The 27806-nt window shown below is 46.1% G+C and overlaps 4 protein-coding genes across 4 annotated transcripts; 2 read left to right on the top strand and 2 right to left on the bottom strand.

Moving 5' to 3' along the window:
- Nucleotides 1-897: 897 nt before the first annotated feature.
- Nucleotides 898-10880, bottom strand: LOC120817242 (LON peptidase N-terminal domain and RING finger protein 3). Its single transcript, XM_040173230.2, has 12 exons — nucleotides 9950-10880; nucleotides 8054-8172; nucleotides 7823-7945; nucleotides 7324-7443; nucleotides 7147-7237; nucleotides 6950-7034; nucleotides 6694-6808; nucleotides 6496-6617; nucleotides 6024-6182; nucleotides 5748-5910; nucleotides 5482-5631; nucleotides 898-5043 (listed from the first exon to the last, which is right to left on the bottom strand). Exons 1-12 carry the CDS (start codon nucleotides 10830-10832, stop codon nucleotides 4879-4881), a joined length of 2295 nt encoding a protein of 764 aa, XP_040029164.2. The 5' UTR covers nucleotides 10833-10880; the 3' UTR covers nucleotides 898-4878.
- Nucleotides 10881-13018: 2138 nt separating this feature from the next.
- commd5 (COMM domain containing 5) lies at nucleotides 13019-17488 on the bottom strand. The gene is made up of 7 exons (XM_040173233.2): nucleotides 17164-17488; nucleotides 16799-16959; nucleotides 16466-16494; nucleotides 16345-16395; nucleotides 16104-16199; nucleotides 15823-15898; nucleotides 13019-13727 (listed from the first exon to the last, which is right to left on the bottom strand). Exons 1-7 carry the CDS (start codon nucleotides 17282-17284, stop codon nucleotides 13626-13628), a joined length of 636 nt encoding a protein of 211 aa, XP_040029167.1. The 5' UTR covers nucleotides 17285-17488; the 3' UTR covers nucleotides 13019-13625.
- Nucleotides 17403-24155, top strand: fam199x (family with sequence similarity 199, X-linked). Its single transcript, XM_040173232.2, has 8 exons — nucleotides 17403-17545; nucleotides 19824-20002; nucleotides 20242-20461; nucleotides 20714-20872; nucleotides 21003-21164; nucleotides 21395-21578; nucleotides 21733-21836; nucleotides 21966-24155. Exons 2-8 carry the CDS (start codon nucleotides 19836-19838, stop codon nucleotides 22137-22139), a joined length of 1170 nt encoding a protein of 389 aa, XP_040029166.1. The 5' UTR covers nucleotides 17403-17545; nucleotides 19824-19835; the 3' UTR covers nucleotides 22140-24155.
- A 550-nt stretch (nucleotides 24156-24705) lies between these two features.
- On the top strand, nucleotides 24706-27245 carry smim19 (small integral membrane protein 19). Its single transcript, XM_040173189.2, has 3 exons — nucleotides 24706-26226; nucleotides 26493-26617; nucleotides 26809-27245. Exons 1-3 carry the CDS (start codon nucleotides 26102-26104, stop codon nucleotides 26865-26867), a joined length of 309 nt encoding a protein of 102 aa, XP_040029123.1. The 5' UTR covers nucleotides 24706-26101; the 3' UTR covers nucleotides 26868-27245.
- Nucleotides 27246-27806: the final 561 nt, after the last annotated feature.

Here is a 27806-nt window from a genome sequence, read left to right as displayed (position 1 = left end):
TGTTGGATTTGACAATAATGAGCTCCGAACCAAACCTTTTTCACTCAGCCTACCTTCTCCTGACCTCATCGAATACTAAACAGAGCTGAATGTTAACGCGTAATTGGAGCTGTTACCTAACCTCTATGGTATGTAACAGGCCTTACTTAGGAAATGCCAACAAGTCCACATAGGAGCTGGTGTTGCATTCTAACAATGTAACCTCGTGCAACTGGATAGGCTATACCCAACGCCAGTCCTGTTCCATCTGCTCTGCTGCGTCTGCTTCTAACCCCTTTAATGCCACGCTGGGATCACTGCTGTATTAAGCGATTGAGTGAATCCAGCCTATAATCATCTGGCATCCGCATACCAGGTTATAGTTAGTTTGTGAGGAGCCGGCAGGCAGTAAGCAGCAGTACAACAAAGTCTGCAGAGAACGCGGTTCACTGCGACTGTGAGCAGTGCAGTTCTATCTGACCACTTCCAATATCACGCAGCGTCCTTCGGGAGAAAGCCGTGGACGGACAAGCAGGTGCACACTCGCTCACAGATGCAAGCATGCACGCACCCGACCAATCGCATCATAATAAATAGTTTTACATTTTGGGAAATACTCTTAAATTCACTTTAGGTAAGTTTGTTGATTGACCGAAAAATAAAATCCTACAATGACAGACAGTTTTGGTAAAGATTAAACAAACAAGGTATCAAGCGTTCATTTTTAAGTGTTGGGTGGCCTAAAGGTGCTGGTAGGTGGATTTTACTAGTCTGTGGGGGGGGGGGGTTGGCTCCCACATCACTCAGCTCACAAGTAGTAAACTGAAGGTTTGGATTCATTTCATGAATTATCAACCAGTAATCCGAAATGTACTTTGCAGGACCGAGAACAGAAAACCTTCTGGTTAATTCACAATGTTTTATCTTCAGAGCTTTAATTTTGCAAAAGTAATACATACTAAGGTTTGCCATAAAAAATACAGACATGTACAGAGAATATCAGAGAGATGCCGACACATACATACATTCATTCATTGGAGCTCTTTGAAGGAAGCTGGGTAATGCAGCGACTGTAATCTCTGAAACTATGAGGAGCGCTCGGCAAAGCTTTTCTTTAAGACCGTGAGATTTTTTCAGAGTTCACGAAGCATGAACGTTGCACCACAATTTAGTCAACTCCCTTAAAACAGCAGAGGATATGAGGTCGTACACTTTGCCGGGTGAGGTGAATCAGTGCTCCCCAAATAGGATCGGTGTCAAGAGCATTACGCAGAAGCCTTTGAAGTCACAGCTCGGCATGAGCGGCATAAGCTGATGACGGTGCAATTTAACATGAGCACAATTCCAAAGAAAGGTTCATTTTGGAGGCTGTTGAGAAGGAGGATATACAATATTTGTTTTGTTTATTACACTTCACTTTGAACACAGATTAGCACAACAATGACAGGAACACAAGAACTTCGGGAAGTATTGTTTTTTACTGCAGTGGTTGGATTTTGAAAGGTCATGATATCAATAGTTAATAAACTACCATTGGACTTTTTTTTTTTGCATAGCTGGATTACATACAACTGTGAGGTTGCACTTCTGGTGAGCGCGCAACGTTCAAATCTCAAGCCATTTTACAGCTACGCAGGAAGTGGCGTGCTCTGTTCGCCCCGACACCAAGGAAAGGAAATTAAAGCGCGGCGTGTCAGCGCCACGAGTCTGGAGTGCTACACAGACGACAGCGTCAGTCAGCAGCGGCAGGCGTAAACCCAGGAATTCAAAACCAAGCACCTATACAAATGCCACTGTATTCACGCCGTAGGCCATATAACCTGCGCTGTTTCCTGATTCAACCCAATCTCAGAAATCATCGTATATATGTAGAAACACACAAAATAGCAGCAATTGGAATTGCTGTAACTGGCTCTACCAGGACTGCGGGGGATGAGGCGAAGCGTGGTGGTCGCCAGTTTGGGGAACAAGTCTATTTGATCCCACGGTGTCTTTGAAAAAAGATTCCACCCTCAGAATCAAAATATGTAGGTTTCTTCTAACCTGCAGGGCTATTTTTCTATTTAGATTGTTTTGGTGTGAGTTTCTGTAGAAATTGAATAGTTCCTACATGAAACTGCTCGCACCAATGTGTGTCCAATGTAAGAGGGGTGTTGTTGTTTTGATTCTGGGGTGAACTGTCCCTTTAAGCTAAGCTAGCCAGCTGCTGGCGCTGGCAGTAATTTATTTAACTTTAATATGCTCACTGATACCAAAATGTCATACTGTGTGTTGATCAGACTGGATATGTAAGATTTCAACGCTTAGCATTAATTGGCCTTATTGGTTATAACTCATCTTGGCACAAACACCTCCGCCACAGTCCAGGTTCTTGAAGACATTTTCCAAAGATGTTATTTAGAGAACCACAAGTGGTCGCAGAACAACATTAGCACACAGTAGTTGCCGTTGCAGTTTATACATCAACGTTTAAATGGAAGAAAAGCGACTTAAGGCACTAGAACTGAACACTAGAACGGTCACAGATGGACAATAATTCGCAGGTATCAGTTTTAAACAAAAACATCCCTTTGGTGTCATGCTTCATTTTTTAAGATGGGACAAATATAAATGGAAAATCATGTGTCTACAGACAGATGGGTTTTTTAAATTGGATTTTAGCTCTAAAAGTAATATGCTTTTACACTGGAGAGTTGATCGTATCTGACTAGCGGCTTTTCCCTTTACTACGCAGTCTGAGCACCAGGGCAGCTTAGTTGTTGCCAGTTATGATCTCAGCAAACAAGAGGACAAGAGTTGCTTACATGACGCAGAGACAACTAGAGTGTTGGTCATTTCTGTTTTGTCAGTACGTGCTTGTTGTGTCTCCGAGACAAGCACCTTCCAATTGAATTGGATAGTTTAATTGTGCAACCATCTGACAATACATTATCAACAAAACATTGTTGGGAAAATATTAACATATTTTGGAATTATACTTAAATCAGTTTCTCCGTTTTATAGCATGAAACGGGTTTGGCCCTTACAATATATAAAATACAAACTGAGGACGACTTGACGTGACTCTCCCTGTACTGATACACACATAAAATAAGAGGAGATACACCAGTAGGTAAAGAAACATATAAAATACAAAGAACCCGATTGACATAGTAACATGTAAAAATCCAACACGTGTGTATTAAATAAAAGAGTTGGAAGGCGAGGCTCAATAATCTCTAGTTCTTTCAGAGTGTCCCTTGCCATGAAACAAACCACCGCATCACAGACACCAGCAAGGCCTCAAAATGTCTTCAGACACCATCAATTTCTCACAAATACGTTTGTTGGTTCAAAATGTGTTTTATCTCATTTTATTCCCTTTTATGTGCTTTGCGGTTCTATTCAAATGTGATTTTGATGGAGTAATTGCCATAAGGGGGAGAAATCTACCGTAAAAGGAGCCTGCTGTGTAACACTATCTCCTGTTACAGAAGGCACTGGCCTTTACTCATCGCGGAGCGTCTACCGGCTAAACCACCAGAAGATATGACTGTAAAATGGCGGTAATCCAAATACTTATGTACTCTGACTCGAGTGAAAGTACACATCCCGAGGCCTGATTGCACCGGTTCTTTCCCTTACGTCTAGTGAAAGTGCAGAATGAATAGCGAATAAATACAAAGGACATAATGGTATCAGAAATCCAGATGTCGCTCTGTCTGAACCTGGACGTGTCTCAGCCGTGGAGACGCCGTTGACCACGTCAACAGTAATCTGAAAATGTGCGGCGTGGAAGGAAATCCGCCCTCTACTCCAGTCTCCAGAGTTTGTCCTGGACAACTTCCAGTGGCAGCCATGCTGCCTTTTTGACTGTGTAAATAGTGTTTATTTCACAGCAATAATACCCTCCAGCCAGCAGAGTATTATTGCTGATGTTCGGGGTTTAACGTTAAAAAATAAAATAAACAAAAGCCTTTGGAAAGTAAGGAGATAAACTTATTTTTCGGTGAAATGTAAACAATGTCACTGCAAGAATAAATAATTCCAAAATAAATAAAAATTAAAACATTTCAAAATATAAGTCCGGCAGGAAGAGAAGAACCATTTAAAAAGGTCCAGTCATTTGTTAGCCCGATGCATCATGTGTGAGTCACACAGAGACACAATGGGAGGAATATCAGCCAATAAAAAAAAGTTAGTTCAATTAAAGGTGGATAGAATAGTACACACATCTTCTGTAGATCCTCCCTTGGTAATGGGCGAATAATCACTATTTTTATCTTTAGTGAGGCAAACTCATTGTTTTGTCTCTTGCACATAAGCTCTTTATGTACACAATTAAAGACATAGAAAGTGGGGACATTGGTTGGCTGAGTGAGCTAAAGCGATGTTCAGAAGAGACGCCAGAGAAACCAAACGGTTTGTTTTGCGTTCCAGAGGAAGAGCGTGAACTACAAAAATGGAGGAAGGCCGCAAGGCAGCAGTGGAACCTGGACAAGCGGAGTCACATCAGTAGTTTGTTGATGAACACACAGATTGTTAAGAAAAAAAAAAAACACTGCACTTTTATCACGGACGATGAGGTTGTTTATGGTTTTTGTAAAATACCATTTCCTTCCTGTCTGAACATAGCTGAAGTTTTTTTTTTGTAGTAAATAATGCTGTGGATGGAAGATCAGTGCATTCACATCAACCCTCCCTGTGCTGCCGACCCGTGAGTGAGTCCGGTGCTGCGTTCTGAACGGGAAGCGGCTACAAAGAGGGAAGGTGCCACGCGATCAGCGTCAGTTCCTTTATGCCTCAAAAAGGAAGAACAGCAGGTCAACTGCTGCTTTGGAAGAGGGCGTGTGTGTGTGCGGGTGTGTGCGTGCGCGGGCACGGAGAGGGTGGGTTACTGCATTTTCCCGCTGTGGACGCTTAATGTCCCCGGTGTCGGCTGTGGGCCATGAAGAGCAGCACCTTGCGGATGCCCCTGAGGCGATCTTTTAGAGACGTGAGGGCCAAGAAGGGCAGCTGGGCTCTGCCCTCCAACGGGAGAACGGCGAGCAGCCACCAGCACCACGAGGGTCCGTTTGGACTGACCTGAGGGAGGAGGACGCAAAGGGAGAGGGGTTTCAACACAGGACAGCAGGAAGAGAGGGAAGTTCATTCAATAAAGTATCTATCTATCTATTTCTTTGGTAAAGTCGCTTTTCTTTGTTCAGCCTTCGGGTCCTCAATCACTTTCATGCTATATTGTCTTTTTACTTCTTTTATTTTATTATTATCATTTGGTTTTATTGCTTCATCTACCATATTACGTTTCAGTGTTTCCCATTGATCGTTCTTACTTTTCTCGTGTCTGGATGTCAGGCTTTCTGTTTATTTGGTATTATCTGGGTTCGGGTTATCATCATCATAATGTTTTTGCTTTGTAAAACGTTTTTTTCAGCCAGGAATCCTGTTCTATTTTGAGAGAAACACACGTAAGCGGAGTAACTGGACTTTTAAAGCGGGACTCTGTTAAGGTTGCGCGTGTACCTGAGGTTCAGCGTCTTTCCGGGGCATGGCTCCAAAGTGTCCCTCGATGCGTTCCTTCTGCTCAGCCTTCAAGGTGTTGACCCACACCAGGGCCTGGTCGTACACCGCGTCGTGCAGCGCATGCAGCTCGCGCTCCGCCTGACCCTCCACCTACACACACACACACAACACCTTTGTCAGATATCTCAAGGTATTCCTGTATCAAGCTTTCCCATCGTGCCTCTCGCAGCTACTCCCTCACCTGCCCAGTCCTCCCCCCCTCTCACCTTTAGGTCCTCCAGGTACTCGATATCGGCCGTGTTGTATCCATCCCTCTCGCTCTGCTGCACAACTTTGAACCTCCGTCTGCCGATGGTGTTCACCACTGAGCGACCGTCGGAGAAGAACTTCACATCGCGGATCTCCAGCAGACACCCGTAGTCGGCGAACCTGAAGACGGGAGGAGGGCGCGTTACACGGCTTCCTGGATCCATACTCCTACCCGCGGGGGAGGGACTACACGCAGCCCCCGCCACACTTCAAGCACCGAGTCCCGCACTCACCCTTTGCGGTTGTCTTCCAGACACATGCCGAAGCAGTTGGTCCCCGTCTCCATGCATCGGCGAATCATCAGCCTGTAGCACGGCTCGAAGATGTGGAGCGGGCACGGGACCGTGGGGAAGGCCATGGTGCACACGAATATAGGCACATTCTTGTTAAGACTGCGGAGATGAAGGGGAACATGCGTTTAACACGGAGCACAGCGGAGTCGTATCTCACGGGAACACAATATCAACACTAAGCAGGAAAGCTCTGCCTAAACGCATCCGGGGAACGGCCACTATAAACAAAAGGAGACTGTGAGAGGTTCAGTTATGCTCCCGTTATGTGTTAGAAAGAGCTTCTGCCTCCAGGAAGGTAGGACTTGATGCCGGAGGTCAGACCTGCGTCCCCTACAGTAGGTCTCTACCCACAGTAACAGCAGCAGCGCTGTGTCAGTGAGCGGAGGAGAGCAACCGGAGGGCACAAACTCACTTCGAGAACTCGGCCATTTCATCCTGGTGGATCTTCTGTCTCTCTATGAGCTCAGAGGGAAGATACTTCGATATCAGGTTCTCCGTTAGTACCGTCTTACAGAACTGCCTCTGGACCAGGTACTGGAGGGGGAGATACGGACTGAATTAGAGACAGTTTCAATGCAGAAGCCGAGCGCTCGATGACGCCGGGACGTACCTCGGACAGCTCCTCTTTGCAGAGCGGACACTTGGGGTTGTGGTCCAGACATCTCTCCAGACACCGCAGGCAGAAGGTGTGACCGCACGGCGTCGTCACTGGCTCATAGAAAAGTCTGCAGGGGGGGGGGACAACAGCTTAAAATCCGATCTTACAGGTCCTGTTGACATACTGCCAAAGAATTGTGAAGTACATGTAAATTTGAGGCGGTTTACGGTTTTTACCGTCTTAGTAAATACTCAGATGCAAACCTCACCTCATACACAGAGAACAATCCAGATCTGTCGGGTCCAAGACGTCACCAGCCGCAGAGCCGGGCGGGTCCGTCCCCTCTGCAGGTTCTGAGGGGGGAGATCAAAGAATATTAAATGAGACACGTATGCCGCCAGTGGAGGGACGGCGAGCATGTTTTGCTCGGCTGCGTGCACGTGTTTGGAAACTCCAAAAGCTCACCAGACTTTGCTCTCTTGCGATCATCTCGCCTCCCCTGTCCATCCTCTTCCTCCTCCTCTTCGGTGCTTCTCTGCTTCCTTTTGAGGAAGATCTGAGGGCGGGAGAAGGAAAATGGAACCTTGTGTCCACTCAACGTCCCGCTGTTCTTTACGAGGAGCCGCTGCGGGAGCCTCTTACCTGGTGCGGAGGGCTGACGCCGTCCTTGACGTGTGCTCTGAAAGACGTGTGCGCGTTGGAGTAGTCCGCGATGTGTTCAGGGACCTGATTGGTGACCGGAGCCAGGAGGTGGCAGAGTAGCTGAGAGAAGTTAGGACACACAGGGAGGAGATTATTCTGCATGCATTTATAAAATCACAATTCTAGAAACGGCCAATTAGTTTTTAACTATGAAGTAAATCAACTACTAAAAAGGGGGAAGGAATTATGTGAATATTTAATATCCTGCTTTCTGTTGCGCCACAGTGAAAGAAAACTTCATTTCTTTGAGCTGCGGACAGAACGATACGTTCAAGGACGTCATATTGACATTTAATAAATCATCAATTAAAATAACCGTTGCAAGCCTTAACAAGCAACCTGACAAAACAACTTCCCGACGTCTTTGGAGGGGGGGGGGACACGTGGAATAATAGATATTAATCTGTGGCTGTCCACTACAATGTAATGAGGGACTTACCCTGTGAGCCTCGGCCTTGGCCAGTCTACAGTCCGGCTCTATGGACAGACAGACCAGGTACTCCCTCAGAGCCTCCTCCGTCCTGCCCAGGGACACCAGGGCCTGCGCCTTACGAACATGAGCCTGCAGGAAGGACCAAGACGCATCATTTATCCGGCAGACGTGCATTTGAACAATGCTCACTGATCATAACATGTTTATATAAATGGAGGAACCGTTTGTCTGCCATACCTTGGACCAGTGAGGCGCGAGTCTGCAGGCCACCTCGGCGTCCCTCAGGGCCTTCTCATGGCGCTTCAGGCCGGAGTGGATCTGGGAGCGATTGCTGAAGAGTATGTGGTCCGTGGGTGCTGAAAGGTGGGGCGGTGGGGAGGAGGGTTAATCAAAATAACAACATAATGTATCCTTATGGTTGAAATTTGCTTTGGATAAACGTGTCAGCTAAATGACATGTAATAATAATGTAAAATAATGCAGAGCAAAAAAAGGAAAACGAGCCACCAAAAAGCTCAATACACGGGTTACGTAACGCATTCGAGTTACGCAAAGGAAGGCATGTTTATATAGAACGCTTTTCTGCACATTACAAAACGTGTTATGCAAAAAGAAAAAGAAAAAAAGAAAAGGGGGCCGTCTTACAAAACCGTGCAGCACCATCAAGGTCGGCCACATTTCAGGCTTCATAACTTGAACAACGTATGCAAATGTGGCAGTGAGACATATGGGAACCAGGAGGGGATGCGTCACCTCAAATGAAGACAAAAAGGAGAAGATCTTCAATAACTCGAGGTGACTGTGGCGGTGGGAATGCAGTTTAGCACACAGTGTGAGATGGGAGGAGAGCAATTAGCTTGATCTAAACTTGACGCAGATACAAATCTAAAACAACCAAAACTGAATCCCACAATAAGTGGTAAATGTGCAAACACTATGGGCCAACTTGTTTAGGGGCATAAAACATATTCATAACTAGTGTACAAGAGTTCTGTTTGGAATTACGTGCCTTTATTTAATAAACATTGATGAGGAAACCCGTCTCCTAAAGAACGGTTTGAAGCTGGACCTTCCAAAAAAAGACAGATAACTGATTCTTTGTTCGATGTTGTTCATCGAATCCCCCCTCTGTCCCCGTGGGGGCCGGCTGAGCAACAGTCAGTCAGTCTTTAATGCCTGAGCAGCTGCAACAGCGTCAGCCGGGGGGCAGCGGGGGGCAGCGGACGAGAGAGATGCAGAAGAAATTCAAACTGGTGCTTCCAACAGCCTGGGGGAAAGCATTGGAGTCACCCTGAACCTGCACAGCCAGCGGGTCCAGTGGCCCAGCAGCACCACACAATACGAGAGGTCAAGTGAGACCAGTCGGTCCAGTCGACTCCTGAGCCAGAGGAGATCCGTGTCAGTGGTTGATTAAGCGCCCCGGGGGTCTGTCAAAGGATGCCGTTTAGCTGGACCCACCCTGGTTACTTTAGCCAGCTTTACGGCACACATGGAAGTTACACATTTTATGGCCACTTTTGCTGAATAGAAAAACCATACCTTTGTGTGTGTGTGTGTGTGTGTGTGTGTGTGTGCGCGCGCAGTGTGACAGTGCCTGCCATGAGACCAACTTCATGGCTGCCTATTTTAACAAGCCTCGGCTCACCCGCGCCTACATCTAACCTCGGGTGCGTCTCTGGGCCCCGGAGTCTCTAGTGGTGACCCGAAATAGTTCCCTTGGCCCACATCAGCCTCATTGTTAGTCGTTATCCAGTGAGAGGGGCTGTGGGGGCTGTGGGGGGTGGTGGGGGGGAGGTGTTACGCGCTTACGCAATGCTCGGTCCGCCAGCAGCCAGCCTACATAGCGGCGTTATCCAACGCGCGGCGCCGGGGCTCGCGGATGCCAGCGGAGGCAGCGAGCCGCCCCTCCGCGTGTCAGCGGAGGTCATGACGCACTTACGAAACAAAGTCACATAACGGCGTGACGTCGCTGCACGACCAGCGGCCACACATCGCGTTACGCTGGAAAGGTAGCAAACCGCAATAGAGTTAATGTAGAGTTTAAAGTAGCGGGATTTAAATTAAAAAAAGTAAGCGATGTTGCCACACGCGCAGTAGGGACCCCGCGGTGAGTGCAGTGCGTCGCGGTCCTACCTATCAACACGGCTCGGTTGTACTTCTCCAGCGCGGCTTCCAGCTTCTTCTCGGCGTACAGCCCGTTGCCCTCCCGCCGCAGCCCGCCGGCCCGGTGCAAGGCGGGGAACCGCTTGGCCAACAGGTTGCTGAGCACCACGTTGATCCGGTAACTCTGGACGTCGGCCGCCCGGGAGGTGTCCCGGCACTCCTTGCACACGGCCGGCAGCCCCGTCTCCTTCCGCTCCCTCTCCAGACACTTTTTACAGAAGCAGTGTCCGCACGGCAGAGTCACGGGCTCGAACAGAAAGCTCAGACACATCCGACAGGAGAAGTCTTCGTACCCGGAGCCCGCCGCCTCGCATCCTTTCCTCGGTGTGCCGTTTCGACCGTCGCCTCCGTTTTGCCTCCCGATACCGGCCGACAGGTACTCTATGATGTTCGTTAGGAGAACCGGGTTCAGCCTCTCGATCTCCGAGGCTCGTCGGTACATCTCGAAAGCATCGGTGACTTTGCCCCCGAAGGCGAGCGCATCAGCCCGCTTGCCCGTCAGCTCCCGCCGCCTCTCTGGATCTCCGGGACCCGCCGGTTGGCACTCGTAGACGTCCACCGCCGGGTCCAAGTTCTTCGACTGGAAAGCCCGCGCAGCGAGCCGCCGCACGCTCCCGCTCTCCGTCCCCATGTGCGGGCCGGTCGTCAGAGGTCCGTCCGCCGCGTCCGTGCGAAGCGTGTCCGAGACAAACACCCGCTGCGGCTCCCGCTCGCGTGCGCTGCCGCGGTCATGACCGAGTCCACCCAGCACGCCGAAATATTCCCACAGGAGCGGGCGCGGGAGGAGGGGGGGGGGGGGGCGGGGCGTTACGTAAAAGTTGCGTGTCACGTGGCGCCGGCCAGCTGCGCTCATTGGGCGAGTTTGGGAAAAGGGTTACAAAACAACCTGCCATGTAACGGAGTCGGTGACGGGTCGGGAGCCGCAGCCCGTCTGACGGACACGGAGGAGTCCTGTGTGTCTCTGCACACAACAACCGACCCATGGGAGTTGTCGTCCAGAGGCGTTCCAGCCTGTGATGTTGATGTAATCACAAAGGGGAAATATGTGGCTGGTTACAAGTTGTCACGTGATTGCTTCACGGTGGCTTATGCATAGGTAAAGCAGGCATAACTGCTCACCCATCTTTGTTTTTGTTACGAAATCTGTTTTTCCTCGTAACGCTATGCAAACAGTTGTGGTACACAGGCAGTGGAGCTCTTATGACATGTCCGTCACCCCCCCTCACTGCCCCTCAGATCCATTTTCCTCAATTACAACTTAAGGCAATGAATCCTGGCCAGATATTAACTCATCAAAAAGTGTGATCAATGTTCCTTAAACGTTTCGTCTGGAATGATGCACCCAGTCGAATTCAGCTCTCCCATCCAGCTGCGTTTACAGCTACCACTGTTTTGTTGTGTAATTAAATGAATAAGACCCTGACACCCCATGTTATATACGGTGTCACCAATCACACTTCACTCAAACTGAAGAACAAGCGTTGATGTAATGAAGCTATCGCATAACGCGAGTCATGCAGCCTCACAGCGGCAGCTGAGGTGGGGCGATGCACGGCAGTGTGTGTGTGTGTGTGTGTGTGTGTGTGTGTGTGTGTGTGTGGTGGTTTCGTAAGCCAAACAACCAATACCGGTTTTCTGCAGCAGAATGCGAGATTGGCTGCAGACAGACAGAGAGGTGCACACTCAGTCACAGACTCACAGGACAGATCGCATGATCCACCTGACAGAGATAACTATAATATTAACAAAATATATCCCTTCTCAATACAATAAACTCAGGGTTCTCTCATTGTAATGATACTTTTGTGCTATATCTTTAGCATCTTCCGTTATTCTGTATCGGGAGCCGGCCCGCTACATTGACTAGTATAAAAGCAGAAGTAGGTTAAGGTCAGAGTTTAATCACTCTGGTTAAGGGATTGTTCTCACAAATACTACATCCCCCGGTATTATCAGCACGACCTAAAGAGGCACACGATATCTTGCGGCCTCAGAATAAAACCTGTTGGCTGCGCGTGTGTGTGAGTTGATCAGTGTCCATGTCGGTAGTACTGGTGCTGGAAAATATAGGTCAACCTGTCTGGCCTGTGAACTCAATCTCGCGCACAGACACGACCACTGACTTCCACGCAGACAGACAAACATTTGAAAATCAGACGGAGTGACGTATATATGCAAATGAGGACAATCAAGAGTGTTACGCAAGCACGCCAACACACAGTATTTACAGATCCTGGTGTCCTACATCTTGAAATGCCCTCATGTGTGCATCTAAACAGGCCAACCAGCAGGTCTCCTTTTACACGAGGAAGAGGGATAACAAGGATGCACTTGCGTCTAAAACAAGCAATATCTCGTGTATGTCGGGAACAGGCCTGTCACTTATCAAAGTAAAGAACAGATCTGTGGCCTTTTTAAATCCGTATCAAAAAGGTTTGTATTTTTGCTACTTGTTAATAACAAATATTAATATATTAAAGTTTAGCTTTTAACACTCTGCTGACATTGAGGGTCAACTAAGGAAACTTTAGTCACATCATAGTTGGTGAGTGTTCTCATAAACGGAACATGCTGTTCTGGTGTTCCATTACGATATGATAATTGGTGAACACAATTCTAACATAACTTTTAGATGGATTAAAATGTGAAAAGTCAAGTGATGAACAACGTTAGTATTCTGCAAGATGAACGTGTGTACAAACTTTTATCACAAACTTTCCAATTTCCAATTTTCTTTAGAGACTTTTCTTCACCAGAGTCAATAGGATTCATCCTCTGGGGACCATCAATCATATAACTGTTGAGATATTTCCGTGTGGACAGACAAACATTAGTCATGTCGCTTGCTTAGAAGCAAGTGCATAAGGCTTGACTCACTGAATGATTAAGACTTTGTTGAATAACATCATGGTTATATGACTTTACAGCTAAACCTTCAGATGAGACCAGTGCTTTAGTTGTTTGTGTGTCCACGGATTTCCATACATGTGTAGGTGAATGTGTTGAATGAAGGGATCGTTACCTCTGAACAAATCAGCATTTGCTTGTACAGTAATGGATATTTTATTAGAAACATGTGGTTTGAAGACGTAAGGAGCATTGATGTCCTGATGGCAAACGTAGAAAATAACCACAAGGATCCACAATTTATATTTTTATACAACAATGCCACGAAGCGAAGGACAAGCAAACATGTTTGTCCCATCAGTGGTCTGAAACACGTGTGTGTAAAAAAAGGGTTCATTTCTTGATAAACAAATCCTTGTGTTTCAGAAGCATGTGCAGTTTTCAGACCAGGTCACATGACACCAGGGAAAGAGGCTCTTCGGGAACACTTGACTGCATTCGTATTTTGGCACAAAAGAGGCGTTGCAGTTGTCTCCAATCTCCCAACAACCCCTGAATCCAATAATGTACAAGGCAAAAACAAGGCCAATTTTTCTTTTGAAATAAAGACCACGGGTCCATGTCTTCTTGTCTTCAGTCTGGTCACTGTCAGGCGGTCCTATGGTGCAGCCAGCTGGATAAGTGTCCTTATCATTTTTCACTCCGTCATCAGTTAATATGTGGAACGCCAACACGTCACATGAGAACACGATGGGCAGATTCAATAACTCATTAATGAACAGGCCATTTACAGGGTGAATCAGTCTTGGATTTTGAGGATGTTCCTCTTCTCCAGGTCGTTCATCTCTTTGAGAATGAGAGCCACGTTGTAGCGGAGCTCCTGGAATTTAGACACGGGCACCTGAATGACAAAACAGCCGTTCACTGACGAGGAAAAACAGACGAGGCTTCTAGGGATACACAGCATAATGTTGCCGTAGGCCGCTCCCCCACCCTGCTTTGATTGTTAAAAACACATATATGTACTTTCGCTAGCTGTTGGGTAGAGGACGTTTTTTTGAGTCACTACATCTCACTGAAATATGTATTAAACTCAACCTGACTCTGTGACTCAGTCTGCTGCCGCACAGGAGGCCGGCAGCAAAGCTTTTTGAGTTATGTGGAAACTCATAACTTTGGAATGATTTTAAAAGCTGGGGTTTGGAAATTTTAGTTCAGTCAATATTCACACGTATTGTGTCACATTCAGTAAGAAAAACAGTGAAGAAAACCATGCTCAGTATAACAATCGGGAAAGCTGATGGTTTTCCAGAGCTGAGCGACGCAGATTGGCTTCGTGATTTTGCTTTGGCTGTAGACACACTGACACACATGAATGGGCTGAACATGAAGCTAAAAGGGAAAGATCAGTTTGTGCATTAAAATGTACACAAATGAGAGCGTCCGAGCTTTCAAACAACAAATCACGCCACAGATCCCAGTTCACGGATGAACACCTCAGATCTGTCCTGAGAAAACAAAGCTGACACCAAACTATCATGCACTGGCAAAAAAGGGGGACCAACCACACTGTTCCCACTGAAATGCAATGTAATGTAAAATTGTTCACTTTACTTTTTAGTTATTGGCTTTTACTTCTAATTTATATTGGTTGACATGAACACTCTCTAACCATCTGATATTGGCCTGCCGTCTGTCAAATTTTAAAAGTCAATGTGGCCCCTGAGCCAGAAGGTTTGCCCACCCCTGGGTTAAACCCTCCCCAAAAAACCTGATTGTTGTTGGTTTGCAGAACCATTTAAGAATATCCAAAATGTTTCTTAGAGAGATCTAAAAAGTTTAACAGCCCTTGTATTTCAACAACTGGAGTTGACCTCTGACCTCCCAGCAGGGCGAAATTGGCTCACTCCCAAAAATGTATTCTAAACCGCCACACATTATTTATTCAGATTTACTCTCAACTCCTCTTTTAAAGACTGAAGCCATCATCCCTTTGGTCCTCTACTAAAAAAAGACACATCTGCTGGATGTGAAGAGAGAACAAAGCAGCAGAATCTGGATCGGATCCCGAGAAACACACATGAGCGGGAGATGAGGTGCGTCCATCAGTGGAATGTGCACACCGGATGCCGCTGCTGCTAATCATTTTAATTCTGGAGTAATCTGATCACGTAACGGCTGCAGTACAAGTCCTCCGTCCTGCTTCTGTCCATATGAGTAACCTACTTTGAGAGCTGCAGTTGTCCTGAAATCATCAGGCAGGTACAGTATGTGTGTCTGGAGTGTGGCGCCCCCCGCTGGGCAATGCGTCTCACTAACTTCTTCAAGTTAGTTCTTGATCCTTTTTTTTCTTTGGAACTCATTTTTTCTTAAGTGCACATTTGTATGTTTCTAACAAAAAGGATCAATGTTAATCTGATATTATATTTGTTGTTTCGGAGTTGTGACGGCAGAAATGTTGTGACTGTTGGAACACTGAAACTACAATAGTTACTCGTTTGAGTTAATTGGTTCTGCCAATATTTTGTTGGAAAAAGGCTGATTTGCCAAGAAATGGAACGGTTTCATAGCATCTGTTCTTCTTTGTAACGTGATGTAACCGCACATACAAATAGACTTTACAGTCCGGTGTATCAGAAATAGGTTCTTGGTTAAGCTGTGATTAATAAACGTTTCCTCGATTATTCGCCCGTGATCCTGTTATGTAACAAGTAACAACTGAACACTCACCAGATGGACACAATGACCATGCGTAGACAGGCCTTTCACATTAAACCAGATACAATCTGAATGCTGTGTCTGTTGTCCAGAATATATAACCATGATGAATCTAGGCATGTTGGTCTATGCGTCTTCAGTGGTGGTGTCAAAAGAGAAGAATTTTACTGAGTAGTTTGTATTCATGATCTGGAACACATACAGTTGAGTGAAAACTGGTCACTTCTTAAAAAAAAAGAAGAAAAAAAACCCTTCAAAAAAAAAAAAATCAATAGTACCTCGAAGCGCTGAAAGCTCCCATCTGATAGTTTCATCTGCATCAGGACAGAAGGCTGCAGGGCTCTGGCTAAAGAGCTGTGGAGACAGAGGAGACCAATGACTTGTATTGAATACATGTTTCCAACCCATGTTTATCATTAGAAGGAGTCAGCTGACTCGTACCACTAACTAATCCATCTGGTTTTGTATTTATTTCAAAGAAAGTAGAGACATAAAAAACAAGTAGAAAGGCTTTGATGGACCCGTTATAGGCCGGAACGTCTCTCAGTTGGCACATTACCTCGTGGAAATGGCAACGTCCACCCTCCATTTAAAGTCTTCTACCGTGGGGAGGTGTGGGTCATTCCGGGCAGTCGCTGCGTCTAGATCTGCACGCCTGCAAATGCAAGGAGAGGAGTCCCACAGCAAGGATCTCTCCATCAATGACGTCATCCCTGCGTTGCTAAACGCCAACCACAAGAAAACACACAACCACACGGGCTAAAATGTACAACAATTTAGAGCGTGTAAATTCAACACACCTGCTGCCAAAAACCACACTGGAGAAATCTGCGATGAATTCTTCTGGTATCCTGACAGACAAAAACAAAGTCAGCACAGTGCATGAGAACATGGAGGGTGTGATTAAACGACGAGCCGTACCTCAGTTCTCTGAGATCCTCTCTGAAGGCCTAAACGTGGACACAAACCTGGCGTTAAGTGTTATTTATACAACATTTACAATGTTTACATGTTATAGATGTGTAGTGAATGTGCGATGGATGCGATGGATACCCACACAGGCGTGTTGTTCGGAATCATTAATTGTATTATTTACACTGGAGATAATGATTTTCTCTCTGTGGCGTGTGTAATGTCATCCGTGCTTGTCAGTGTTACCACGGACATACTGCGTAGGAATCAGCACGGAGCAATCCAACCATCCAAAGCAGCCAGAATGAATGTCACGCCGAAGGAAAGGGGACACCGGCTCACCTCTTGTTTCAGAGAGGACGCGGGGACGCGGACGGCCTCGGACAGGACCCGGTACACGCCGGAGACCACGTGGCCGAGCCGCTCCTGGGGGACGGTGCTGCTCTCGGCGATGGACTTCATCACCTCCCTGCAGTCCTTCCCCTCCAGCCCGCTGACCACCGCTGGACACACAGGAAGCCCGCAGAGTCATGTCAACTACCCCGACCGCGGGGTAAACGCGAGCCGCCGCCGATGCCCCAATGCGTGACTCCTCTAGCAGCTATTACACGTATTAGCTAGGGGCATTTAGACGTCGAGCTTGAAAGGTTGAAAAGAGACAACAAGTGACGCCGTCGCGAGCAGCTAACGTTAGTCACGTGATTTACCTTTCAGTATTTTTCTGAACATCTCGTGATCCACATCCTTTAGGTTTTTCGACATTGAGTCTATTTCTGGTGGTATCCTTCCTCCCAGGAAGCTGGAGTCCTTGGTGTGGCTCACAGACATGACTCGCCGTGCACTGATAAACCGTGTGTGGCGTTAAAAATAACAAAAAAAAAGACAAACTCCCAAAAAAAAACAGTCGTTAGAGCTCTCTTTCATCGGAGCTAGTTTTTTGTGTTTACGCGATAGCTTCCGCCTCCAAGTCACGTGACGCCGCGCTCGTTCCCGGGAGTCTCGCGGTGACAACTTACTGAGGTCATCGTTGGAAGAGAAAGGAATTGCAAATGGAGGGGGAAGAAATAATCATTCTTTGAACGACATAAGGTTTGTGTTTTAATGTGGTTAGCTCCTATATCGCAACGTCGCCATGTGTGTAAACCGTTTATATGTGGTGTGTGCGGGACTGGGTCGAAATTGAGGTTAGTTAAGTGTCGTTTTGTGGCATGGTAATCGTTAAGCTGACATTCGCAGGATTAACGTTAGCGACTGTCGATAGCAGCTAACGACGTTAGCTGGTGTTGTGCTCAAAACGCAGACTGCGCTTTACCAAATACGTACACGTGTATTGAAACCTTAAGGTTACATGCACCCTCATGCAACTATTATTTAGTGCCGCACTCTTATATTTGTATTTTCGTACGACAATATCTTTACAGACACGTATTTTACTCTGTTGACAATAACAACAATTAACGCCAGCTAGTAGAGTTGGATTCTTCACGTTGTTGACACGTACCAATTAACATTAGCAGTCTCTTTAGCATGCAACATTACGCCCCTAACATTAACTAACTGCCGTCCGCTAACGTCACAAATGTTACCAGCAAAGACTTTACGCAAACTAACTCCAGAATCTTATGATGCTAACTAAGCCAGCGAGATCCTCCCTGTGACACTGGCACGCTATGGCAAGTCTGTGGCAGGCGTCAGTCAGGCTCCAGGACAGTGGCACCTCGGTGGCAGCTAGGTGCCAAAGAGTTGGCACTTAAGTGTTAGTCAGGGGTCACAACGGCGACTCTTGATCGGCACCCGACAAGGAAGTGTTGGCTTCACAAAAATGGTGGAATATATGAATTAAATAGTAGATGCCTGTATAATAAATGTTTATAATATTGTGTAATATTACAAATTGTTCTTGAGTTGAAGTGTTGCATGTCACATATAATGACTTCATACCACAGATCAAAGGTCGTGGGATGAGTGCAAAGGAAATAACATTAAAACGGTTAATTTTCTAACCAAATACTTACTATATATAAAAATAATACAGATAAAGACCATTCACTATCCACACAATGTGCATGTTTTTATGTTTTAAAATTAACATTACAACAGTTTTCAAACAACACATGTACTATAAATACACAAATATAACAGAAAAAACAGACTAGTTTTCTTTAGTTTACTGGCTGGATTCGAATTGTCATAAAAAGTACCTCATCAGATCTATTCATAACCACTATTCCTTGACCTCCATGGAAACCGTCATAGGTTCAAGGAAAGATGGTTAGAATTCATGAGAAGTTAGGAAAAGACATTCCTCGTATTCCTCTTTTATCATACAAATCTAATCCCTTGAGCTCTGGAGCTCCGTGATCCTCACCGCTGCTGTCGCAAACTCACGGAATGTCAACTCACGCTCCTGAGTTTTCTCTGTTGTTTCCCTGAGCTGCGTGTGAAAACGTTTTTTCTAAAGCGGTAGGTCGGGTGCCGAACGAGTGTCGCTTCTGTGGCACCTAACTGACGACTGCCACAGACTAGCCATTGCGTGCCAGTGCCACAACGAGGATCTTGTTCTTGCTGAATATTTCGATGAAATAACGTTTTGTTTTGGTTACTGCGTGCAAGGTTGCTGTAGTACCGTAAAATCTATATTTTTTTCCAACTACCTTTTATTTGCATTAAGGAACTTTAACGATACTCAGTAGCAACTTGTAAGTCCATTTTCTTTTTTCTAGTTCATAATGTTTTTTAATTGAAAGAGTCAAACCGCGTCGCCCACAAAGCTGAAGAGGGATAACGTTGCGTTAAAAGTACACTTGGACTTCTCGCTCTGTATTTTATTTCACTTCCAAGCCCACACAACAGAAGGTACATTATGATAAATACATGAATCTGCAGCACATGGGTAACAGTTTTCCTCTCGATAAATTTCTGCATAGCTAAGAAAATAGATGCATTATGTCCTTTAGCCTGTTGATGAGAATTGCAAAAACTATCTTTTTTGCCTGACTCGTTCCAACATATCATTTACAAAAAATAATGTACCATAGAAAGAAACCAATAATCTAACGTTACTTTGTTACAGACACTGTGTTGATGATTAAGTTATTCTAAATACAAAATATCAGCATTTGTGGTTCAGCCTCTGCATCAGGGATTTTTGTATACAAACAATTTGTATGACATGGAAGATGAATAGCTCTATGGAAACAGTAATGCGTGACTGTACAACCCAGTGCTGGTAAACAATCCCTGCAATAGATACAAACTCTTTTGTAAAGCTTTTTTTGAGTGTTCTTTTGTTCAATTTGATGGTGCAGCTCCGTATTAAAAAGGACTTCGTTAGGTTGGTCTCACCGTTTTCCTGTGTCTGTGTCAGGTCCATCTAGCCATGTCTGAGTCTCTGTATGAGAAGTTCTTGGCCCCAGAGGAGCCCTTCCCTCTCCTCTCCCAAAGAGCAAACCTCAGCGACGTGGGAACCCTGGATGTCAGCGACTTTGGCTGTCAACTCTCCTCTTGTCACAGAACGGATCCGCTGCACCGCTTCAACAGCAACAGGCAAGGGGAAAGTGTGTGTGTGTGTGTGTGTCTGTGTGTCTGTGTTCACTCACGTGTGTGTGAGGGGAGAGAGTCCCTCAGTGACTGCTTTCTATATCATTTATAATGTAAAAGGTCTTTCGGTGGTTGAAGTGTCTCCTTCCAGTGTGTGCACGACACACACAGGAAGACGATCTGAACCATTTCCTCAAGTGCTTTTGCAAGATGAGCTTTTGACGTCCACTCGCTCTTCTCCCCAGGTGGAACCTGACTTCCTGTGGGACCAGCGTTGCCAGCTCGGAGTGCAGCGAGGAGCTCTTCTCCTCTGTGTCTGTCGGGGACCAAGAGGACTGCTATTCCCTCCTAGATGACCAGGAACTGACCTCTCTGGACCTGTTTCCGGAAGGCAGCGTTTGCAGCGACGTCTCCTCCTCCATCAGCACCTACTGGGATTGGTCCGACAGCGAGTTTGAGTGGCAGGTTGGTTGTGACCTGGTGATGTGATTCCTTTCAGTTCTGTCTTTAAATCAAACACATTCGGGAACGTATAGATAAATAAACCACAATAATAAACCATAAAACAAAAATGAAGAAAATAAGTCCAGTGCAATATAAACGTTTTTTTAGTTCTTGTTTTTGTTGCACTTCAACCAATCCACTGTGAACCTGTGAATTTCCCCGCTGAAGCAATAATTAATGGTCTTCTCTTGTGTCTCTCCTCTGTCCTCCCAGTTACCAGGAAGTGACATTGCCAGTGGCAGCGATGTCCTCTCTGACATCATCCCGAGCGTGCCGAGCTCACCCTGTCTGTTTTCCAAGAGGAAGCCAAAGCCGCATCCTCACCGCAACCTGGATGAGTTACCATGGAGCGCCATGACCAACGACGAGCAGGTGAACAAAGCCGTTGCGTTGTATTCACCAGGCAGTCCGTTTACGCTCTGTTAAACACTCCCCATCCACAGTTCAGCTTTCTCTGTAGACGAGAGGGAAAAATCACAGCCACGCTTCTTGTGTTTTCCAGGTGGAGTACATCGAGTACTTGAGCCGGAAGGTCAGCACAGAGATGGGCCTGAGAGAGCAGCTGGACATCATCAAGATCATCGACCCCTGTGCCCAGATCTCCCCCACCGACAGCGAGTTCATCATCGAGCTCAACTGTCTCACGGACGACAAGCTCAAGCAGGTGAGCTTAGTCAGTTAATGATAACACTGATTGATAATATAGGCCTTCTATACATACCTGTTATTCTATCTTAGGAAAAGAGTCGATGATACATTAAATGGTCCGAAGCATATATATAAAATCATTTGGCTGTCTCATCCGTACGGAAACAAAGTGCTCCGTCAAGACTTTAACCTATAGATACGCCGCATGTAAGAAGGTCCTTCGCTGATATTTGGTTCTCCACCCAGGTGCGTAACTACATCAGGGAGCACGGCCCCCGGCAGCGGGCCAGCAGCACCAGAGAGGGCTGGAAGAGGAGCAGCCACAGCAGCGCCAGCACCGGCGGCGTCAGCGCGGCCAGCAGCAGCAACGGCAGCATGGTCAGCTCTGCCAGCTCCTCCGCCGGCTCCACGGCCTCCAACTCCGTGGCAGGTGAGGGGCAGCGACAAGAGAAGCCCCCGTGGCAGGAGGGCACCTTTTAATGTTGCAATTTCTCATTACTACAGCTTTTAAAACGGTTGATTTCAACCATTTTTTGAAAAGTCACCTGCTTGTAAAAACTATTTCCGTCTTTGCTGTCTTCCAGGCGGTCCGGCATCAGCCTGCAGCGGAGGCAGCATCGCTAACATTAGCAGAGCTCACAGCGACGGCAACCTCTCCAGCGCCGCTGAGCGTATACGAGATTCTAAAGTAAGCCGTGAGAGTGTGTGAGCCGCCCGAAGGGGGGCCGGACCTTACTATGTCCACCCCTACTCTGCTTAATTTGATGTTGGCTTGTTTTAAAGCCTTGAACCTCAAATCTCTCTCTCTCTCTGTCAGAAGCGCTCCAAGCAGCGGAAGCTCCAGCAGAAGGCTCTGCGCAAGCGGCAGCTGAAGGAGCAGCGGCAGGCCCGCAAGGAGAACCTGAGCGGGCTGTTCCTGAACGAGGAGGTGCTGGCGCTGCGGGTGACTGAGGAGGATGACCGCGGCGACGACCTGGACATACTGATGTGACACCAGTGAAACTACCAGTGCTCCCTCTATGCCCCACCACCCACCACCCACCACCCGCCTCCCAGAGCACCAGAAACCGATCACGGCTAAGCCTGCCTACAGCAATAATGCTAACATACTGATCATGCTTTGATTAAATGTTGACCTGTCCAGCCTGCTTAAGGCCAGTTTGAATGCTGCCACAACTGTGTGCGTGTGTGTACACACACATAGTTGTTGCAACATCAAACACACTGTACCGAGGGGAGGTATTTGAGGTTAATACAGCTATCAAGCTGGTAGATTCTGTCCCCACTAATGCAGCCATCGCTGGCGGTAGGAGAGGTTGTGTACGTTACGTTTCTCGTCTATGACTTCCAAGGGGGTGGAGCTATATGCCTTGTGGCAGCATTTCACATCCACCCACTGTCCCCCCGGGGCTGCGGATGGTTTGATGGCGCGTTTTTTTTTTTAGGTGAAAGCAGATTGTCTGTAAATACGTGTTGCCATGGCAAAAATCTGGGGAGCAACAATCCTGACATTGAAACCTTTCATTGAAGAGGATCCATTTTGTTTTTGTGTTCTAAACCGGGGATGCGTCCCCGCCTCCCCCCTTAGCTAAGAGACGTCTGAGCTCTGTCAGTCTTTCTGCCCTCCCCCGAAGGCCTAGAAGGAGCACTGAATCTGTATGTTGACCCCCACACCGCGCCCCCCCGCCACCCCCACAGTCCATAAACTAACAACTGGCTTCGTTAATAGCTTACACCTGTTTTAAAGAACAACTGGCGTATTGTAAATACATGATAAATAACAGCATATTTACTGCTTGCTTTTTCCTTTTATTGCCTTAGTGAAAAAGGTTTGATTTCACGTTTTCTTTTTTCCTCGTGTGTATATTTATTTATAAATATATCTATATTTATTTATGGGTATAGATATATCTATAGATTTATAGATTTATATTGTGATATGGTAGTGAACTAATTGGTTATCGTTGCTCAAATGCTGCCACTGGTTCTTTGCTGTACTTGGAGTCTTATTTTGAAGCGTTTAAGTACTTGAGTTTGTTCGTCTCAGACATCATTTATTTTTATTTTTCTAGCTAAAGTCCTCTTTTTTTTTTTTTTTTTTTTTTCTTTTCTTTTTTTTGTTTCCCCGAAAAACCTCTAGTTTTGTATCTTTCCCCCGAGACGGACCTAAACGAATGGTTTACTCCCGCGACGGTATCCTGTCGAACAACTCGACCACCGCGGTAACTTGGAAGCACTCGAGCGTCTTTATAAGCAGTTCTCACTGATCATATTGCATCTGTCTGCCGACCGGTGGCCTGTTTAGTTTTTGCCGCTGAACTTGGAGCTGGTTTCTTAAGCGCGTGAGCCGTGTTGCTGTGGACATCCACCCCCTTCTCTCTCTCTCTCTCTCTCTCTCTCTCCCCCCTCAGCTTTGTGTCGTAGCTGCCATGCTGCTATTTGCTAAGAGTAACAGCCGAAGGGATTTCTTCATTTTATGTGTGTTTGTTATTATCTTAATGTTTTTCTGTTCTCACCCCTTCCCGCTGCTCTCCAGCTGTCACAAACACGATGGACCACAGCAGATGTTATTTACTTATGCGTATTGGGCTCATGGCTCTTCGTCTCTGTCTCATGTATAAAGTTATTCATCGCTGCGATAACGCAAAATGACGCTTTATGTATTCTGTAGTTATGAATTAGTAAAATTCTATTTTGAAAAATAAGATACTTTTGAAAAAAATAAAATATAAGTCAGCGTGATGCAACAAAGGCGTTTGTGTATAAAAGTATCATGTAATGGCTGATAATTTACCTGATTTAAATGTGGTTAAAAAAAGAAGTTTGAGTTTAAACAGAACTTTTGCCTCAGTGATTCAACACTGAATGTTGAGGCAGACGGGTCGAGTCCAACCGATCTGATCCTCTGATCAGCTACAACACCACCCGTGTTTCTACATGTATCGGTTCCTCTGACCGTCAGATTGACTGTAAACACGACAAATAAACCAACGTTGTTGCATCCTAATGTTGCCTGTGTCTACGTTTCCTTTACCTGCGGCTGCAAACCAGCTTCCAATTAAAGACATGGAGATATTTCTTGTTTTGTTTAACCCTTCTAACCGCAGGTGTTTTTTCAATCGATCATATCAGGGATATGGTGGTTTTTCTTTTTTTTATTGTATGAAAAGTAAACTTTATATGACTTTGACGTCGCAATGGCCAACATATTTTAATATAACATTGGAACCTGTTTGACTGTAGGTAGATGGTATCATTTAATCTCAATGTTGGTTAAAATCCATTAATATTGGTATTACTATATATTTTGTTGTAATTTTTAATATATTTGAAAGATTACTTTTATATTTCTTAATGTCTTGCAAAAGTATACTGAATTGGCTAAAAATTGTATACAAGCAATATATTTTCTGTGTGGAGGAGGAATTTGCTGCTTTACCCAAGTAAACGCAATGCTACAACCTTTAAAAGTAACCATTTAAAAATATTCTGAGATGCTCGTCTGTGTGTTAATATCCAAATGTACGAGTCAATACAGCTGTCAAAAACACGTAGAGGAGTAAAATCAGGAACGTTTATTAGGCAGGTATGTTGGACATACAAGGAAATTGTCATGTTGGATGGTGCATACATGGAACAAAGAATAATAATAACCAAACAACTAAATATAAAAGGATATAAAATACCCCAAAAAGAAAGTGCACAGGCAAACAGACAGCAATACGATTAAAAGTGAGTCGGTCGGTCAGTCAGGGGCTCTGTTGATGAGCCCGACTGCGGTCTTGGTCCTCGTGGACCTCAGCCTCCAGCCAGATGGAAGGGACAGTAACCTTTTGTTGAAGGACACGACTCCAAATCAACCGTCAACCATATTCGGGGCAGCCGGCGGAATGGGACAGCCGAGTCGCCAAATCGCCTTGCGCGTTTCCACCGAGCGGTACGGTACGGTACGGTACGGGTCGGGTCGGTACCCTTTTATTTGTGTCTCCACTGCCAAAAGTTGAGAATGGTACCAAAAATCCCTTCCGTTGGGGTACCTGGCACAGTTGTTTGGTACTAAAGGGTGGAGCTAGACTCACTGCAGAGCGTTGATTGGTTGAGAGTGTCGTCATTTGCGCGTGCCGCAAGGGGAAAGACAACACACTTGCAGCACGTAGCCTTTGCTGCATGCTTCCTGGAATACACCACGCCTATCAAGTAAGGGTACTGTTGGCGGTGGACACGCTCGCCAAATCATGGTTAACAGACCCGACCCGTACCGTACCGCTCGGTGGAAACGCGCCATGATGAGCGTCCTCGGGAGGATGCAGCACCTGGATTGGGACGTGGCCGGCGTCTCATTTCGTCGGCTGTATACTCCAGAGGCTGCTCATCGTTGGCCGACCGATTGCGCTGCTCACGGCAGCTCGTCTGCCCGCACCCGACCTTAGTTTGTGAAGGAGCCTTGTGAAGTAACTTTTAATGCATTCAATGTCAAACTGGTCGACAGAAATATATCAATGGGACCTCAAGAAGACAAATTACCTAAAACCTAAAATAAAACTTTCTAAGTCCAGTAATGTTACACACGTGAGAATTAATGCACAAAGAAACTAAAAGTGGTTGCTTTGCTCCTTTTATTTTTGAGGTGTGATTAGGAACTGTGTGTAAAAATGAACTGTATGTGCATTCTATGGAGAGCAGAGTCCATTCTGTGTATGTGCAATCAGCTGATTCTGACGCTCGGTTCAGCCGTTGCGGGTCGTCGAAGGACGCAGCCCACGTCGACCCGAAGGATACGTCCTCTGAAGGACGCAGCCACTGAAATGAGACACTAGCACGCGCAGCGGAAGCAGACGTGAGGAAGGAGATGACGTCGCTGTTTACTGCGCTCAGTTGTTTTCCGGTCGCTAGCTGGAAGTGAGCGACAGAATCTACATTTCACGCAATCGGCCGCGCGGTCGTTGCATTGCGATGGACGCTCACGGGAACGAGCACGAGTCCATCGACTACTCCGTGCACGAGGCCTGGAACGAGGCGACCAACGTCTACCTGCTGGTGATCCTGGTCAGCTTCGGCCTGCTGATGTACGCCAGAAAGTAAGCAGCCCGTGTTACGGCGGCAGCAGTTTATAAGAAGGATCCTCCCTTCAAGTCATCTCTCAAAATATAAAAATTCAAGCCAGACTCCATTGAAAATGTTCGTTTAGTTGGTTGCAATTCTGCATTCATGTAAACCCTCAAATCGCTGTGCTTTGAACACATTTTAATTTGAAATATTTGCTTGAGTCGTCAGAAATGAGCTCTGATATTCCCTCTGTGTTTCTCTCTCGCTGAAACCCTTCCTGTGTTCCCCAACTCTCTAGAAACAAGAGGAAGATCATGCGCATCTTCACTCTGCCGCCCACAGCTGGCAGCAGCCCGGAGCCCAACTTCTACGACAGCCTGCAGAAGGTCCGCCTGAGGCAGCAGCTGGAGATGTACTCTCTGGGTGAGCGCCATGGAGCTGCACAGCATCTGGGCTCCTCATTTCTAAATGTCCTTTTCACCTTGTCCCCAGAGGAAAAAAAATATGATTATTAAATGTTCCACAGGTTAGTTTTTGGCTAAACACCAGGAGGTGTTCTCAAGTAAAACCCAATGACGGACGATGTAGTTTATGAATGTGCTCCTGTCTTGTAGCCCGGAAGTTTGACCAGCAGCAGGGACAGACGGACAGTGTGCAGCTCTCCATGGAATGAGGCCGCAGAGGACCTCATCCGTCTCAGTCACAGGAAACACTCCCACGTCTCTGTCCTGTTGGTGGAAATGGAAGGACTTAAATGGCCGATCGGAGATGAAGCACGAGACGCTACGCTGAGAAAGGTCTCCTGTCCTCCTCTTGTGTAAAATTTATCCGACTGGATGAACGGACAGAGAAGCAGTGCCACAGCGCAGAGACCAACATGGATTGACAAGTGATGAACTTACCGTCACAATTTAAAGATTTGTTTTGCACATTGAAATAGATCCTTCAGATTAAATAGGTTCTAGATGGTTTGTTTTTTACTTGTTAAATATGTCATATGTGTGATGTGCAAGATCCTAAGATGTGAAAATAAAGATACTTCAACCATGAATGTCTTAGTCAGATACGCATTATACATATTTAGGTTTGTATACTTTTTCACCCTTTCAGTAAACTGCTGTTTCTAAAGCATAATGTCCATTAATGACAAACAGCGTGTCAGGCTTTCAACAGATGACCAACAATCGATACAGTAAAACACGCGTCTCCTCTTCGAACACAGAGCGCTTTAATAAGAATTAAAACTAGCATGCTCGGTATTTGCTGTAAAATTGTGTTTCTTCGTGCAGAGAACGCATATTATTTACAAGCATTACAGAACGCCGTAGCGTGTGGTTTTACGACACAAACAGCTGATAGCTTCAGCAGTGCAAACATGAACCTCTTTGGAAGCGTTTCATCTCCAGCGTGAAATCATGGCACATACGTGTTTAACAGAAAATATACAGAATGTCCCAGAGGTAAAGGGTTACAAAGCAATCTCCCTCTAAATAAAACCGTATAAAAAAATAACATTTTGGAGCTAAATATACACTCAGCGGCACTTCATCGGGTCCACCTTGCTAGTAAAAGGTTGCAGCCATGTGACAGCAGGTTGCGTTAACAAGCAACT

Source organism: Gasterosteus aculeatus, chromosome 4 (genome assembly GCF_964276395.1).
Source record: "Gasterosteus aculeatus chromosome 4, fGasAcu3.hap1.1, whole genome shotgun sequence".
NCBI lineage: Eukaryota > Metazoa > Chordata > Actinopteri > Perciformes > Gasterosteidae > Gasterosteus > Gasterosteus aculeatus.
The sequence above is the reverse complement of the archived record's forward strand: the minus strand, read 5'-3'. Positions and strand labels throughout refer to the sequence as shown.